Source organism: Leguminivora glycinivorella, chromosome 22 (genome assembly GCF_023078275.1).
Source record: "Leguminivora glycinivorella isolate SPB_JAAS2020 chromosome 22, LegGlyc_1.1, whole genome shotgun sequence".
Classification (NCBI taxonomy): Eukaryota; Metazoa; Arthropoda; class Insecta; order Lepidoptera; family Tortricidae; genus Leguminivora; species Leguminivora glycinivorella.
The window spans coordinates 9,401,179-9,417,329 of NC_062992.1; the positions used below are offsets into that span (position 1 = coordinate 9,401,179).

Sequence of the window (16,151 nt, forward strand, 5' to 3'; positions counted from 1 at the left end):
GTAGGGCGATGGCGGAAAGAGGCCGCGGTTTTCGCTTATCTAATGTTATAAATGGGAAAGCGTGTGTCCGAGTGTTTGTCCATCTTTCACGGCAAAACGGAGCGACGAATTGACGTGATTTTTTAAGTGGAGATATGTAGTTGAAAGGCCAACTCCTCCAATCTCCATCCCTAAGGCTACTTTTTGTCTCTTTCTAACCCAAAATCTTTTAACTTCCCTAAAATCTGAATGGAGCATTCCGTCATTTTAGAATTTACACGAGCGAATCCGCGCACAAAAGCTAGTGAAATAAAACACAATCGTTTTATAACTTTTTCAGTACAGTGGTGTTTTTTTTTATGCACTAGTGCGAGAAGTGGTTCATTATATTATGTCAGGTCGAAACTGCGGAGGGCGATCTGTACTGAAAAACGTCATACGATACACGTACCAAAAGGAAATTCGCAACTCGTGTCAATTTAAAACACTCCCTTCGGTCGTATTTTAATTTATCGTCACTCGTTTCGAACTTCCTTTTTTACGCACTTGTATCATAATGTATCTACTATTTCAGTACAGATGGTGTTTCTTTACGCATTAGTACGAGAAGTGGTTCATTTCACAGATATTTGTTCCTGAGTCATGGATATTTTCTATGTATATAAGTATTTGTATATTATATATATCGTTGTCTGAGTCCCCACAACACAAGCCTTCTTGAGCTTACCGTAGGACTCGGTCAATCTGTGTAAGAATGTCCTGTAATATTTATTTATTTATTTATTTCTTGTCAGGTCAAAACTTCGGAGGGTCATCTGTACTGAAAAACGTCGTAAGATACACGTGCAAAAAGGAAATTTGTAACCTCCCTTTTTTTCGCACTTGTATCTGTACTATTTTGAGTATTTTGTAATGAAAACTAACCACCTTAAACAGCCTTGCAACGCCATCTATTAGCCTGTACAACAACAAGATGCGCAAACGCCGCTCTGTTCCGTACGTTCTGACTTCTGAATTCAACACACGACAGAGTAAGAGCTTCGGAACACTACGTACAGATGGCGCTGAAACCATTCTTAAGCTGATTCGACGCTTTATGCATAGATGGCGCTGTTCTCTATTGCATAACTAAGTCACGAGAAGCGCAGATGTTCTTTGTATGTAAACAAGGAGTTGTTTGGTGTTGCAATCTGAACTGGAGTTTAACAAACTAAAGTTTTATACATTGACATGTTTATAGTGGGATCTTGCATAATGTGCTCTGTTTAAAGCGATGCTGGTATTTTGATCGTATCAAATTGTAGCTTATTAAATAATCAGCCTGTTATCATTATCAACTGATTGTTAATGGCATTGTCAGCAATCTAGTTTGACATTGGTTTTATTTACAACCACAAACAAGGTGGTTTAATTCCTATGTTATTGTTTACTCGAGCAAACGAAATATTCCGTACCACAAGTGTGGCGAGAGGTTTGAAAAGTGACATTTTTGACATTGCCACAGAGTTTCTAGGCAAGAGCAATATAAGTAATATAACCTAACCACAAAATTAAAATTTTGAAAAAACCCCCGACCGTGACATAATAGACCGATTTTCATGAAACATGGCTAAGAACACTCCCGACTAACTCAGCTTTCAGACAAAAAAACTAAATCTCAATCGGTTCATCCGTTCGGGAGCTACGATGCCACAGACAGACACACACACAGACAGACAGACAAACAGACAGACTGTGGAAGTCCATTTCATCCACAAGAGGGGCATGGTATGGTGTGAGAAAGTTAAATGTATTCCATTCGGTCTGTTTTTAACCCCCGACGCAAAATCGACGGGGTGTTATAAGTTTAACGTGTCTGTCTGTCTCTCTGTGTCTATGTCTGTCTGTGGCATCGTAGCTCCCGAACGGATGAACCGATTTAGATTTAGTTTTTTTGTCCGAAAGCTGAGTTAGTCGGGAGTGTTCTTAGCCATGTTTCATGGAAATCGGTCCACTATGTCGCGTCCGGGGGTTTTTTCAAAATTTTAATTTTGTGGTTAGGTTATAACCAGAGATCGGACGGATTTGCGACATTCTTAGTGACTTACGTCATTTTAATGACTTTTAGTATGAGATGACGCACAAAAATCCGATCTCTGGTTATAACAAAAAATTGCGACCGCAATCCCCGTGGTCTCGAGTCGAATCGGCCCCTGTCGAGACGATGGGCGGGCGTTGCGACCGCGCAGCGTTCATTCGTCTCATCAAACATGTAGAAAAGTAAATAAGCTACCTAAGTATCTATTTTGATTTAGCATAGATTTCTAAGTTACGTCCTTTTAAAAGGGCAACAGAGTATACAACACATTCTCCTAGAGTGCCCATCTACTCGATACACTGGAGGTCCCCTGGAAGACCTGATTGAACTAAAAGACGAAGCCATAAAGTGGATTAATTCTCTGGAGTTAGATTTATGAATTCTCTGTATTGTATATATATTGCCATTGCCATACGATTAAATAATAAATAAAAGGGCATTGGTTGGAACGTGTTGGAGGACATTTTTTTTAACAAATAGGTAACAAAGACTTACCTCTGCCCAGAAGCAGACGATGAGCGAAGAACCGGACAGAAGCAAAGGATAGTAAGCGGAGAGAAGACTCGTCGCCCAACCCTCTTGGAACGCTGACTGTTGGCAGAAAGATAACATAGTTAATACTAACCGAAATAGATACCATACACGAAAGAAAAAGCGATCAAGCCCACTGTTGGCGAAGGGAAACCGGGTTTCCAGCTATCGCGGCTGACGCTAGATGGCGCTGAACCGCCGCGTGACAAATCCTACATCGCGCTGTTAATATATTTAAGAAAAACGTGACGTCGGGTAAGGGTTTGATTGTAACTTTGCTTAATGGTTAAATATGTTTGCTACTTACAGACACGAAGTACGCCCCGCGTATAAGCGAGGCGAGGAACGCGACTAGATACAGCATCTTCTGAGTGGTGACCTTACACGCTCTAAGTAAGATGTCTAAATCACTCACTAGATGGCGCTGTACCAAACGTAATATGTATATCCTACATCGCGCTATTAAAATTATTCCGGAAAATATGACGACAGGTGAAGTTTGATTTGTAACTTTATAGTATAGAAGAGTACTTACAGGTGACACGAAGTACGCCCCGCGTATAAGCGAGGCGAGGAACGCGACTAGATAGAGCATCTTCTGAGTGGTGACCTTACAGGCTCTAAGGAAGGTGGGAGCCTTGAGTCTTCTATACTCCGACACTATGCATATTGTCAGCTGCACGGCGCATACGAAGGCGACTAGGAGAAATACGCCGCCGATACCTGGAGAACAAAATATTTGTTGAGTTTTTTTGGTAACTTCAGGAAGCATTCGTTTGTTTATATTTTTAGAATCAAATTATTGCTTTCATTGCTTTCACGTTGTATAGTTTGACCAGTGATTACTCAGAGAGTACTTCTGAACGTCTGTCAAGTTACACCAGTTTGACAGGACTGGCTTCCCTCGAAAGCAACTGATTTATTTATTTATATGTATTGAATTAGCAAGCGCGTCATTCAATGCTAATGTTGTATGACTAATACAAAAAAATAATCAAAGGCATATTGAAAAATTTAGGTAGCTCCGAACGTTTAAGAATTCACCTTTTATGATTAAATCTGGCACCCTATCTACCGACGACCTTTACTAATCTGGACAAAAGCTAAGTCTTTCAGCTATGAGTCGCTAATATTCCTCTGAATCATCAACTGGGGGACGTATGAATATTAGACGCGTCACATTCGTTTCCTAAGTATTAATTTAACCCTCGCTCGGCTGTACCATAAATATCTATACACGCATGGTAAGGTAAACGCAGTTGTCTCCAGAAGCACGTGCCGTTGAGACAGTCCCGACCGTCCTAGCTACCATTGGCGATTCATTGGTGAAGCCGGAGGGATTTTTGGGATCTGCAATGTTTTGGGTTCTACAGATATTGCAGATTTTTAGAGAATCCGTTGGAAATTGAGTTGTATCGACCGACGCTACGCCACTGATAGCTACACTATATACATGTCCTCTGTATACTCACACGCGTGTTAAGGCAGTAGGAAGCGCTTGTTATGTACTGTAGACCTGTCTGTATACTTACATGCGTGGTAAGGCATGTTGGGCCCAGCGCACTCATCCCCAGAGTACCGGATCTCGCAGAGGCATATGCTGTTGAGACAGTCCCCGCGGCCGCTGCAGCCCTGATCATACTCTACTCTTGAGTCTAGAGCCTCTCTGTATACTTACATGCGTGGTAAGGCATGTTGGGCCCAGCGCACTCGTCCCCAGAGTACCGGATCTCGCAGAGGCACGTGCCGTTGAGACAGTCCCCGCGGCCGCTGCAGCCCTGATCATACTCTACTCTTGAGTCTAGAGCCTCTATGTATACTCACATGCGTAGTAAGGCATGTTGGGCTCAGCGCACTCGTCCCCAGAGTACCGAATCTCGCAGAGGCACGTGCCGTTGAGACAGTCCCCGCGGCCGCTGCAGCCCTGATCATACTCTACTCTTGAGTCTAGACTCTAGAGCCTCTATGTATAATACTTACATGCGTGGTAAGGCATGTTGGGCCCAGCGCACTCGTCCCCAGAGTACCGGATCTCGCAGGGGCACGTGCCGTTGAGACAGTCCCCGCGGCCGCGGCAGCCCTGATCATACTCTCCTCTGGAGTCTAGAGCCTCTCTGTATACTTACATGCGTGGTACCTAAGGCATGTTGGGCCCAACGCACTCGTCCCCAGAGTACCGGATCTTGCAGAGGCACGTCCCGTTGAGACAGTCCCCGCGGCCGCTGCAGCCCTGATCATACTCTACTCTTGAGTCTAGAGCCACTATGTATACTTACATGCGTGGTAAGGCATGTTGGGCCCAGCGCACTCGTCCCCAGAGTACCGGATCTCGCAGAGGCACGTCCCGTTGAGACAGTCCCCGCGGCCGTTGCAGCCCTGAGCATACTCTACTCTTGAGTCTAGAGCCACTATGTATACTTACATGCGTGGTAAGGCATGTTGGGTCCAGCGCACTCGTCCCCAGAGTACCGGATCTCGCAGAGGCAGGTGCCGTTGAGACAGTCCCCGCGGCCGCTGCAGCCGAGCGCGCAGCCCGCGCCCCCTGCCGCCGCCGCCATTACCGCGTCGGCGTAGTACGCGAGTAGGGAGCGCATGTTATACGCAGCGACGGACCCCGTCGCTCGGTCTCACTGGAAAAGAAGAAGGTGGCTTTGAGTCATGGGTAGGCAATAGGCATAATACTTGAGCAGCATAGGCATGGGCACAAGGCTAAGTTCAGATGATGTTACCGCGCGTGACCGCTCGTCAGGCCATTTTAACAACCTGTGCAGATAAATCGTGAATTCATCTGAACTTTAGCCTAACAGCAGTAACAGCCTGGAAAACTGTTGAAATCCCTTGAAAACTCAGTGATTTCAGTGGCCTTTTCACAGACTACATAGACACCGCATGTACTCGTACACTTGTACAGTGAGTTGCGAATCATTGATAAATTCGCCATGCACTTTTGCAGCTTACTGGTAAAACTCCGTTAGCGCTGAACGCTTGCTAGTTCCTACTGAGGTTGAAGACTTAGGGCCGGGTGGTTTATCTGTCTGTACGAAATATTTCTGTCTGTGCTGTTCTAATTTTTTGGACACTTTGGACGGTTGTCTATTGTTTGCCCGACAGTCATTTAACATAATATTCATATGCCCGAATCTAACTTGTCTGAATTTCATTTGCCCGAATGATTTGTTTACCATAAAAATTGTATGACATACTGGTTGTTTATCCGAACATTACCTTCCATAATCATACAATGCCATACTATTTGTTAGCCATATTATTAAGTGCAATAATATGGTTTAATATAATATTCAAACGCCATAAGCAATTATTGCCATATTAATTGTTGCCCATATTATTACCTAACCTACTTTCTGATAGCAGTTTCATTTTCCAGGGGGTCACAGTTCTAACCTAACCTAACCGGTTGTCTATTGTTTGCCCGACAGTCATTTAACATAATATTCATTTGCCCGAATCTAACTTGCCTGAATTTCATTTGCCCGAATGATTTGTTTACCATAAAAATCATCTGACATACTCGTTGTTTATCCGAATATTACCTTCCATAATCATACAATGCCATACTATTTGTTAGCCATATTATTAAGTGCAATAATATGGTTTCATAGAATATTCAAACGCCATAAGCAATTATTGCCATATTAATTGTTGCCCATATTATTACCTAACCTAACCTACTTTCTGATAGCAGTTTCATTTTCCAGGGGTCACAGTTCTAACCTAACCTAACCTACTTTTCCAGCAGTTTCATTTTCCAGGGGGTCGCAGTTCTAACCTAACCTAACCTACTTTCTGATAGTATTTTCATTTTCCGGGGGGTCACAGTTCTAACCTAACCTAACCTACTTTTCAAGCAGTTTCCTTTTCCAGAGGTTCACAGTTCTAACCTAACCTACTTTCTGATAGCAGTTTCATTTTCCAGGGGGTCACAGTTCTAACCTAACCTACTTTCTGATAGCAGTTTCATTCTCTAGTCCTTCTAGTACCTATTATAGTAGTTTTCGATTCTGCCAAAGCACATTATGGAAATTGACTTTTCTGGACGCTAATTTGTATGACAAATGATGGTATGGAATGTGGTAATTACGGATTTCGATGATTCTGACAAATGACATTATGGAAACTGACTTTATGGGAAACAAAGTTTCTGGCACTAGATTAATATAGTAAACAATGATTATGGCATAAGATGTTATGAGAAACAATATTATGATTGTTGAATAGGATGGCAAATAAAATTATGGCAAATGAAATTCTGGCAAATGGGGGTATCCCAACCTAACCTACTTTTCAAGCAGTTTAATTTTTCAGGGGGTCATAGTTCTAACCTAACCTAACCTACTTTCTGATAGCAGTTTCATTTTCCAGGGGTCACAGTTCTAACCTAACCTACTTTCTGATAGCAGTTTTATTTTCCAGGGGGTCACAGTTCTAACCTAACCTAACCTACTTTCTGATAGCAGTTTCATTCTCTAGTGCTTCTAGTAGTGTCGTCTCTGTGATAGTTACGCATTTATGATTCATATTGATGATTCTGCCAAATCACATTATGGAAATTGACTTTTCTGGTCGCTAATTTGGATGACAAATGATGGTATGGAATGTGGTAATTACTGATTTCGATGATTCTGACAAATGACATTATGGAAACTGACTTTATGGGAAACAAAGTTTCTGGCACTTGATTAATATAGTAAACAGTGATTATGGCATAAGATGTTATGAGAAACAATATTATGATAGTTGAATATGGTGGCAAATAAAATTATGGCAAATGAAATTCTGAAAAATGGGGGTATCCCACTTTGGACAGCACATAAACTGGGCAGTTAGCGTTTAATCAGTCAGAGGGCAGTCCCTCTGTATGTACCTATTAAAAAAAAATGTTCGTAATATTGGGTCACCGAGTAGGTCGTATACCGAAATCGACACATACTTACTCTTTTCTTTGATTAAACACTTTTTAATTCTAAGTTAGTTTGTTCATTATTTATTATTTCAAAGAGTTGGTAATATACACTAGTTTGAGTTTCAACTTTGGCAATTTCTACCTAGTTTTATTATACAAAAATTGCGACGTTTTTACAATAACAGTGGACGATTACTGAAGGTACATGTACTATAAACAGTCAATATATTCGTTTAAATCGCCGATGAAGCATCAAAATCGCATATTTTCACTTCCGAAGATTATCTTTATAGTGTCAGTTTGTGATGATAAAAATAATACAGAGTGGTCCAAAAATACGTTTACTTTTTTTACTACATAGCAGCAGCGGCTGGTCCATACAAGCGAATTCCCACCGGCTTGCCTAAAATTGATTACTAGTAAAGTACCTAATGTAAAGGTAGGTTTCTTTTTGTCCAGTTTTGCCTAGCAGAAATTTTCACCAGCCGCCGCTGCTACATAGTCTTAATAATTTTAACAGCAACTAAAAGCGAATAATTATTTTAAAATAATTATAAGTGTTCTTAAAATGTGGTCTTCCAGCTCATTCGAGTGATTTAAAAGCAAATAATATCCTTTCGTCTAAGGTTTTGACAAAAATCCTAACAGATATGTCCTATGGCCTTCTCTGGAATCCACAAATGACTGCTGTTTTTATTTTATGTCACATTTTGTAAAATAAATGTAAGTATGCTAGCTATCCTAAAATTTCACTACTTTGGGATATCCTATATGTATAAATGTATCTATTACGAGTACCTATAGATAATCATTATCAACTGAGCTGACTGTTTTAACTTTATATTATCCTATTATCATATGCTTATTGACCAATAGTATACATAGATATATATGTTTGTTAAGCCTTGTAAGTTGTGTTGTGGATCCACTTAGACGGCACGAGAACTCGTATACGAGTTTTATTATATTGCGGAATTTGATGGCTGTGCAAAATTGTATGTAACCTGAACAGCCCGCAATGTAACTAAAATCGCATGCGAGTTTGCACGCCGTCTAAATCAGGCCTAAAGTTACATATCTATCTATGTTGCATAATAGTTAAAGCATTCATCTTTTTCGTCAACTTAGATTAATTAAAAAAGTGAACACACAACGATAATAAAGTTCAGTCCTAAGTACCGAATTGCGTGACAAGCACGTTACATACCCTTTCGATGAACACCACATTCTATAGCTATATTTCCTTATTTATCCAGAAGATTTATTATAAGTACAATGGTGATGATTGGTAACAAATATCTAAAATCTTTTTCATGTTTTGGACGACAACGATGTTTAGTTTCATGCCGTCACTTTTAATTGCGACAGGACTTATCCAAACTCTCTCGAGCGTCGGCGTCGGAATCACCTGTCTGCATCGAGTTCGCTCGTCAATGAACATGCGTACACATTAGGGATGTACCGACTAGTCGGGAAAGCCGACTGTCTGGCCATATTTATAGTCGGCGATTAGCCGGCAGAAATGACCGATTAGTCGGCACTTCATTATTACTGATAGAAAACAGTACAAAACTAAATTATCAGCTGAAAATTATGTTTGTATTATGTGTACCTATTTGTATATGTACTGGATGAGATTAGCTCAGGACCGGGAGAAGTGGCGTACTAGAAGAGAGGCCTATGCTCAGCAGTGGGCGATAAAAGGCTGATATGATGATGATGATGATGACCTATTTGTAATTCCTTTTTTTGTCAAAACGATAAATATCTGTAATTATCACAGAAATGAATTTCCTACCTAGGATTATCGATTTCATAGGCAGGGTCACTACCCACTAAGCCAAGCCGGTTGTCAAAAATGGAAAATGTATATAAATATTGCCATGAACATTTGAACCTGTAAAAAATCATAAAAAGCGCGAACGAATGACCAAAAAGGACATTCAAAATGTGAATTTAGTCGAAAATTATGTTTTGGCCGACTAGTCGACTAGTCAGCCGACTAATCAGCCACCCAAGCGCCAACTAGTCGGTAGTCGGCCTAGTCGGCCAAATCAATAGTCGGTACATCCCTAGTATGCATGCTTTCAGCCTGCCGATGCTAAGCGTCTTCATACTAACGAGCTATTTTTCATACATAAAATCGATGCTGATAGATGTGACTTCACCCGTATCAACCCTCTGGTTGTTCGCAACGTTGACGCAACAGCGCATTGACACTTATTTCATAGGACTAGACCAGAGCTCGCCATTGTCACCAAATCCCGGCCCGCCGTGTTACAATTTCCATCGACGACGCTTACGGTTCGAACCGCCAACGTCATTGGTCAAAGCACCAAACACAGCCACATCCAATCGCACCTCCAAGTTTTGGCACTCGCAAAATTTTCTAAGTATCCATGGCCCTAAGGCAGAAAAGTTTGGAGAACCCTGGACTAGATGCACTCGCTAGTGGCATAACTAGTGACTCATAGACTGATTCTTCACAAACACAGAAACATTCGCACGGACACAAACACGCGCTTGCGCAACAGCTGGCACGGGCGCGAGGTCAACGCACCGCGGATATAATTAGACATGGCCACTTTAATTTAGTCTTTCAGGGAATAATTACTGTCCCGAACCAGGGGGTTTATCGCGAACGACGTACGACATATTGCCTCCTTGTCACACTTGCGGACTAATTTACAAGTGCAACGGAGTGGCATAGTAGGCCCTCTGTTGGGGAAAACCTCCCAGATTTTACTCTAACGAATTTCTTATTTTCTTCCTAGTCGCTCCCTCATGTGTGTGTGTGGATTGAGTGAGCACCTTCCGAAAATAAAAAAAAATATGCTGATCATTTAGTAAAAGTTCTAAAACAATTGTAAAACGAATCTCTGAATTTGTAAAAAGATAAATCAAAAGATACAGCCATTAACATGTGCTCACTCAGTTCTCACAAACCACCAATGAAAACAGTGAATATATTCATTTAACATATAATATTTATATACTAACATTTAGTAAAAAATAGGCCAACCTACCTCTATAAATATTAGATCACCTAGTGACGTATTAAATTTTTTACAAATAGTTTCTTATGCTCACTCAATCCACACACTTTTGAAAAGCCGAATTTTGATGAAAAACATAAGATTTAGACCGCTATTATATGTGTATGGTTTAGTAAAAGTGAAATGGGAATTTGTAAAATACAAAACGAACCACTAACGTGTCAGGTTTTTTTATAATAAATTTTTGTAAGTGCTCACTCAGTCCACACGTTTTGAGAAAGTTAAAAATGTAAATATCTTACGATTTGTAGCACCTAAGACACTCGAAAGTACTTCAACATTTAGTAAAAATTTTTACTAAATATCCACCATCTAATATTTTATATTCGTTGTCTGGTTTTAAAGATATTCAGACATAACTTTTCTCATACAAATGTATCAAGTAGGGTAACCACACTATGTCGGCTCCTGATTTTCCCCACCTTCCCATTGTCATATTGAGATTGGGGAGTTTCCTTCGTTCAATTTTGATAATATTAAACTAATACCATATTAATTCTCCATCTGCAAACTGTTTTTAGGTTATGTTCTTGGCCTAGTGATGATGTGTATTGTGTAATTTTTATCGACGTCAAGATAATAACCATATCGACATGCATGCATTAAAAAGGACATGAATGATAATTGGTAAGAAACAAAGAATATAATACTTCACTAGTAAGAAACCAGAACCTGGTAATCTAATCGCGCTAACAGATGAGCGTACCGGATTTGTATGTGGGAGCGAGAAATAGTTATTCTTTTCTCGCTCCCACTTACAAATCCGGTAAACTATTATCAAAATTGAACGAAACTCCCCAATCTCAATATGACAATGGGAAGGTGGGGAAAATCAGGAGCCGACATAGTGTGGTCACCCTACTTGATACATTTGTATGAGAAAAGTTATGTCTGAATATCTTTAAAACCAGACAACGAATATAAAATATTAGATGGTGGATATTTAGTAAAAATTTTTACTAAATGTTGAAGTACTTTCGAGTGTCTTAGGTGCTACAAATCGTAAGATATTTACATTTTTAACTTTCTCAAAACGTGTGGACTGAGTGAGCACTTACAAAAATTTATTATAAAAAAACTTGACACGTTAGTGGTTCGTTTTGTATTTTACAAATTCCCATTTCACTTTTACTAAACTATACACATATAATAGCGGTCTAAATCTTATGTTTTTCATCAAAATTCGGCTTTTCAAAAGTGTGTGGATTGAGTGAGCATAAGAAACTATTTGTAAAAAATTTAATACGTCACTAGGTGATCTAATATTTATAGAGGTAGGTTGGCCTATTTTTTACTAAATGTTAGTATATAAATATTATATGTTAAATGAATATATTCACTGTTTTCATTGGTGGTTTGTGAGAACTGAGTGAGCACATGTTAATGGCTGTATCTTTTGATTTATCTTTTTACAAATTCAGAGATTCGTTTTACAATTGTTTTAGAACTTTTACTAAATGATCAGCATATTTTTTTTTATTTTCGGAAGGTGCTCACTCAATCCACACACACACCTCCCTCATGACTGAGGACAGCGACCAACAGTGAAGTCCCTTCATTAGGCGAGGTCACTACGCATAGAATTAAGCTTAGCCAAAGTGGTATCCCACTAATGCCGGGCAAAAGCCTCCCCCTAGACTTCCAATTCTCCCGATTACAATCTTTACCGTCCAGTTGCTTTTGTGTGTGAACACTTAAATCGATTAGGTCAAAATGCACACAATAACGTAGTATGATTTCAAGTAAATGTTATAAAATAATAATTTCTCCCTTACTTTCATTTAAAAGTTTGATGAAAAGAGCTGCAGTCTAGCAAACATTGAAGGACACTACCTACGCAATGCGGTAGGTTTTACACGTTTAAATGCTTGCCAGCAAGCATGGTGACCTGACTTTGGTACCAAGTTTTAGCTGATACTGAAAAGTGAATCATAGGACAAATTAACTCAATCAAGACAACGTATGTCCCGTCCAATCCGTCCATAGCCTATCCCGTTCAGTGTGCGTAGCCGAATGCACAGACGTTCACGATAATATCTCTAATAGCTTTTGACTTCATCAGCCCTTACATGCATGGGACAGCTCACAGCATCCGATTCCCACGACATTCCAAAATTTGAGCGGAACATCTGCGATGTACAATACGCGAATTGTCTCGCTCAAATTTCCGAACTGCTATGCTTCTAGTACTAATCCTCGAATCACGATCCTCGATCTAAAAGTTCAATCAACTACAATGAAAGCGGGTCAATTAACACCTTTCAACACTAAATAACCCGTTTTCATCGCTCGGCCAGTTTACACGATATATGTCAACTGTGTAAACTGTAACCAGGACCGGAAGCGTGTTCCGTCATGTATAAAACAACCGTTTAAATGGAACAAAGGAGATCAAATAATGCATTATACTGACCCAGTAAATTAGTATGCTGTATTAAGCAATACAGGCAGAGTGGGACAAAATGTTAACGGACTGGCCGATTTCGACTGATAAAACCGTGGCTCTAGCACAGTATAATAAAGAGTACTATCGTACAGTATGGCCACTCCTGCTCCCCGCTGAAAGTGCAGCCCACGAGAGGGGTCTCGGTTATATCACAGTTACCGCCTGTCAAAAACGAGAACAGTCGACCTGTCATATTTCACTCATACAAGTATAGTACGCGTTCATCTCTCACACGAGCTTAGACTGTGTGCTAGCAATACGTAGTACATTATAATTCAATGGCTATAGGAACGCGCCTCTTTCACATATTTGATCGCGTGTCCGAGGTGTGGCTCTAGGCAATGGGTAACAAAGAGAGTGGCCAAAGGGTGCCTTTCCACCAGAGATGAGCTACGAATTTGTGTTTGATATCGACCAATCATGTTTATTGTTCCACAAAGCATAGCGCTATTGGATTGGGAACGGGTTCGACTAAGCTGATTGGTGAATATTTCTGGTCGAAAGAAAAATATGTCATAATATGGACACAGGGATCCAGATTTCTACCCATTAGGAAGCAACTGCGATGGACACCAAAATGACAGACATACTTACGTACAAAGAGATTAAACTTTAGACTTGAGAAAAAACTTTATGTCATGGAGCGCAATTTGTCCTCTGAGATTTGTAAGGCAGAAACGACCACTTAGAATTTGTGAGTTTTACGTGGAATTTGTAAAGTTAAGATATACAAAGGGGCAAGACGATTCGACCCTGAACTGCTGTCAAACTTCGGCTAAGTAGGAAGTGTCCTTTCTGTACGAGAGTATTATATGCTCTTCTTTAAATCCTGTTACCCTCTGCTGCTCGAATCATATTTCTCTATTTACTCCGCTCTTGGGCAGTTTGGGTAACCTCCTCCCACCCTATCCCTAACACCCTGAGCTCTTGCTGAATAGACCGATGCCAAGTCGACTTAGGGCGGCATGGTTTCCGCTTGCCGGGTATATTCCAGGTGAGGGCCACTTTGATGGATTGGTGGGTATCAGGTTTTCTGAGGATATGTCCAATCCAATGCCTCTTCCGCTTCTGGACTTCGTCGTGTACGGGTGTTTGTCCAGTTATTCTTCATTGAGCGTTTGTGATCCAGTTAGGCCAAAAGATACGCAGGATCTGCATGTGTTGACAAACACTTGGAGTTATGATAAACCAGGTTGCGGATAAACCAGGTTTCACACCCGTACAGCCTGTACGTCTGTAATACGGCCTTTACATTTGAATTGAATTAGAGAAGTAATATTATATGACTAGTTGAATACTGCGCACTGTATAGTGTATACAAGCATGGGCATTGTGCAATACAGTAGGTACAATGTAATCGGAAACCGGTCGGCCTTGCGACCACGGTGTTTTACAGTATGGGAGCCTCCATTATCTATGATATAACGGTTATCAGAACACTAGGAAATATAATGTAACGTACGTGTGATTGCAAATACACTACAAATAAACAGAGAAATTTGCATTGTGAATTTAACAAGTTCGACTTGTTGCGGGTTTATCCGTTGGAAACAAAAGTATTTTAGTAAACGGAATATAGTAATAAATCACAATATTGATGATACAAGTCGAATTTGTTCGAACGACAAGGTCAAACTTGTTAAAAGATATTTGATTGAATCAGCCAAACATATGTATGATATGAGTCATGTTGCTTTTATAAAATCGACTTGTTGGTTTAAAAATATTGTTGATTTATATGACGAGTAACTTAGAATGTACAAATTACACTTAACAAAATCTAAATTGGTGTTTGAATTTGAACCAAAGAGCACGTAGGCGCTATTTTAACCAAAAAACTTGTTGAACGAACAGAAAAACTGGTTGTTTTTTCTCTCAGTGAATGTACCGTTCTCAAGATGAGACACTCGGTGAAGCATAAGAGTGTACAGAAAATTGAGCTAATTGATGAGGTCTGCCTGCCCCTTTTGGCAATACAGTATGTTTCCTTAATTAATAATCTTCTATTTGTTTATGTCCGCCATTTTCTACTCAGATAAACCACGCCCTTACATTGAAGCCAAGGACTAAAGTCCAAGTTTTTCCTTCAACGCGTGTACGGACACACATAAAGACACGTTATGAATACATAACAAGCAATATGAATACGTTATGTGAGATATCTTCTATCTAATATTTGCTATTTATCAGAGGGTCATACAGTTTTAGAGTTTCATCTTGTTTCTCTTTCCAAAAATTGGTGATGCAAATGTACTCGTAGACATTTCAACGCTTAAACTTACGTTAGGCTTTGGTGTATGAAAGGTATGAATGAACAAGCCAAAATTTGGTTACAGTTACAGTTTTATTTTGGGTACAATACAGAGGACAACTTTTGATTTTCGGCCAGGGAAAAACTGCGAATTTAACATGTAATGGCCACGCTGAATTAACCATCTGAAAACTAACTTAACATTCTGGAACAAAAATGGAAAAAAGTATTATGGAATATGGAAATGCCAAAATTGCCAAACAAGTAAAAAAATAGGAACTTTGACACATTCAGTTCCACTTCAAAATGATTATCTATAAGTATTATTTTTCACCATAAATAAGTTGGGTGACACTTCCAAAAATTCTGAATTACGCATAGGTACTATGTTCGCCAAATATTTTTGAAATGCAAATGGATGCTGTGTCAACCCTAATAATTGCTCAGTAGCAATGCCGAGCCGAATTGAGCCGAAAATGCCCAAAGATAATAATGACTAGATACAGTAATATAGCTATAAACGTTAACTGACAATAAAAAACACTATTTGCCACATTGTTGTACTTGTTAAACTATCCGCGCAGTAAATTAAAAAAGATTTATGCGGTGCACACGCCGCCCCATTGAGCTCAAGGACAGAAAACTTATCCTTTCCGACTCGCTTTCCGGAACACGTGCCGGTAAATATGCAAAATGGGAAGTGTCACTATTGTTGAGGTTATACTGTGGTAGCCGTGAGGGTGATAGGAGTTTTGAGAACTGGGTGCAAGTATTTTACGGATGGATCTAACCTTTCTTCTCTCGTATCAAAATGTGTAAAATTCTTGAAACAAGCCTTCAGAAGATTGACGAACAGTTGGAAATATAAACGTGAAATCAATTTTGAGTTA

The 16,151-nt window shown here is 39.9% G+C and overlaps 1 protein-coding gene across 4 annotated transcripts in view; it reads right to left on the reverse strand.

The window, feature by feature from the left end:
- LOC125237670 overlaps nt 1–16,151 on the reverse strand; it is a 112,941-nt gene that overhangs the window by 70,989 nt on the left and 25,801 nt on the right. For all 4 annotated transcript variants that reach the window (XM_048144805.1, XM_048144808.1, XM_048144807.1 and 1 more), the window contains exons 2-4: nt 5,010–5,217; nt 3,123–3,310; nt 2,552–2,647 (exon numbers count right to left, since the gene is read on the reverse strand). In XM_048144805.1, coding sequence (XP_048000762.1) covers nt 2,552–2,647; nt 3,123–3,310; nt 5,010–5,181 — 456 coding nt within the window. In that variant the 5' untranslated portion in view covers nt 5,182–5,217. The remainder of the gene's footprint in view (nt 1–2,551; nt 2,648–3,122; nt 3,311–5,009; nt 5,218–16,151) is intronic.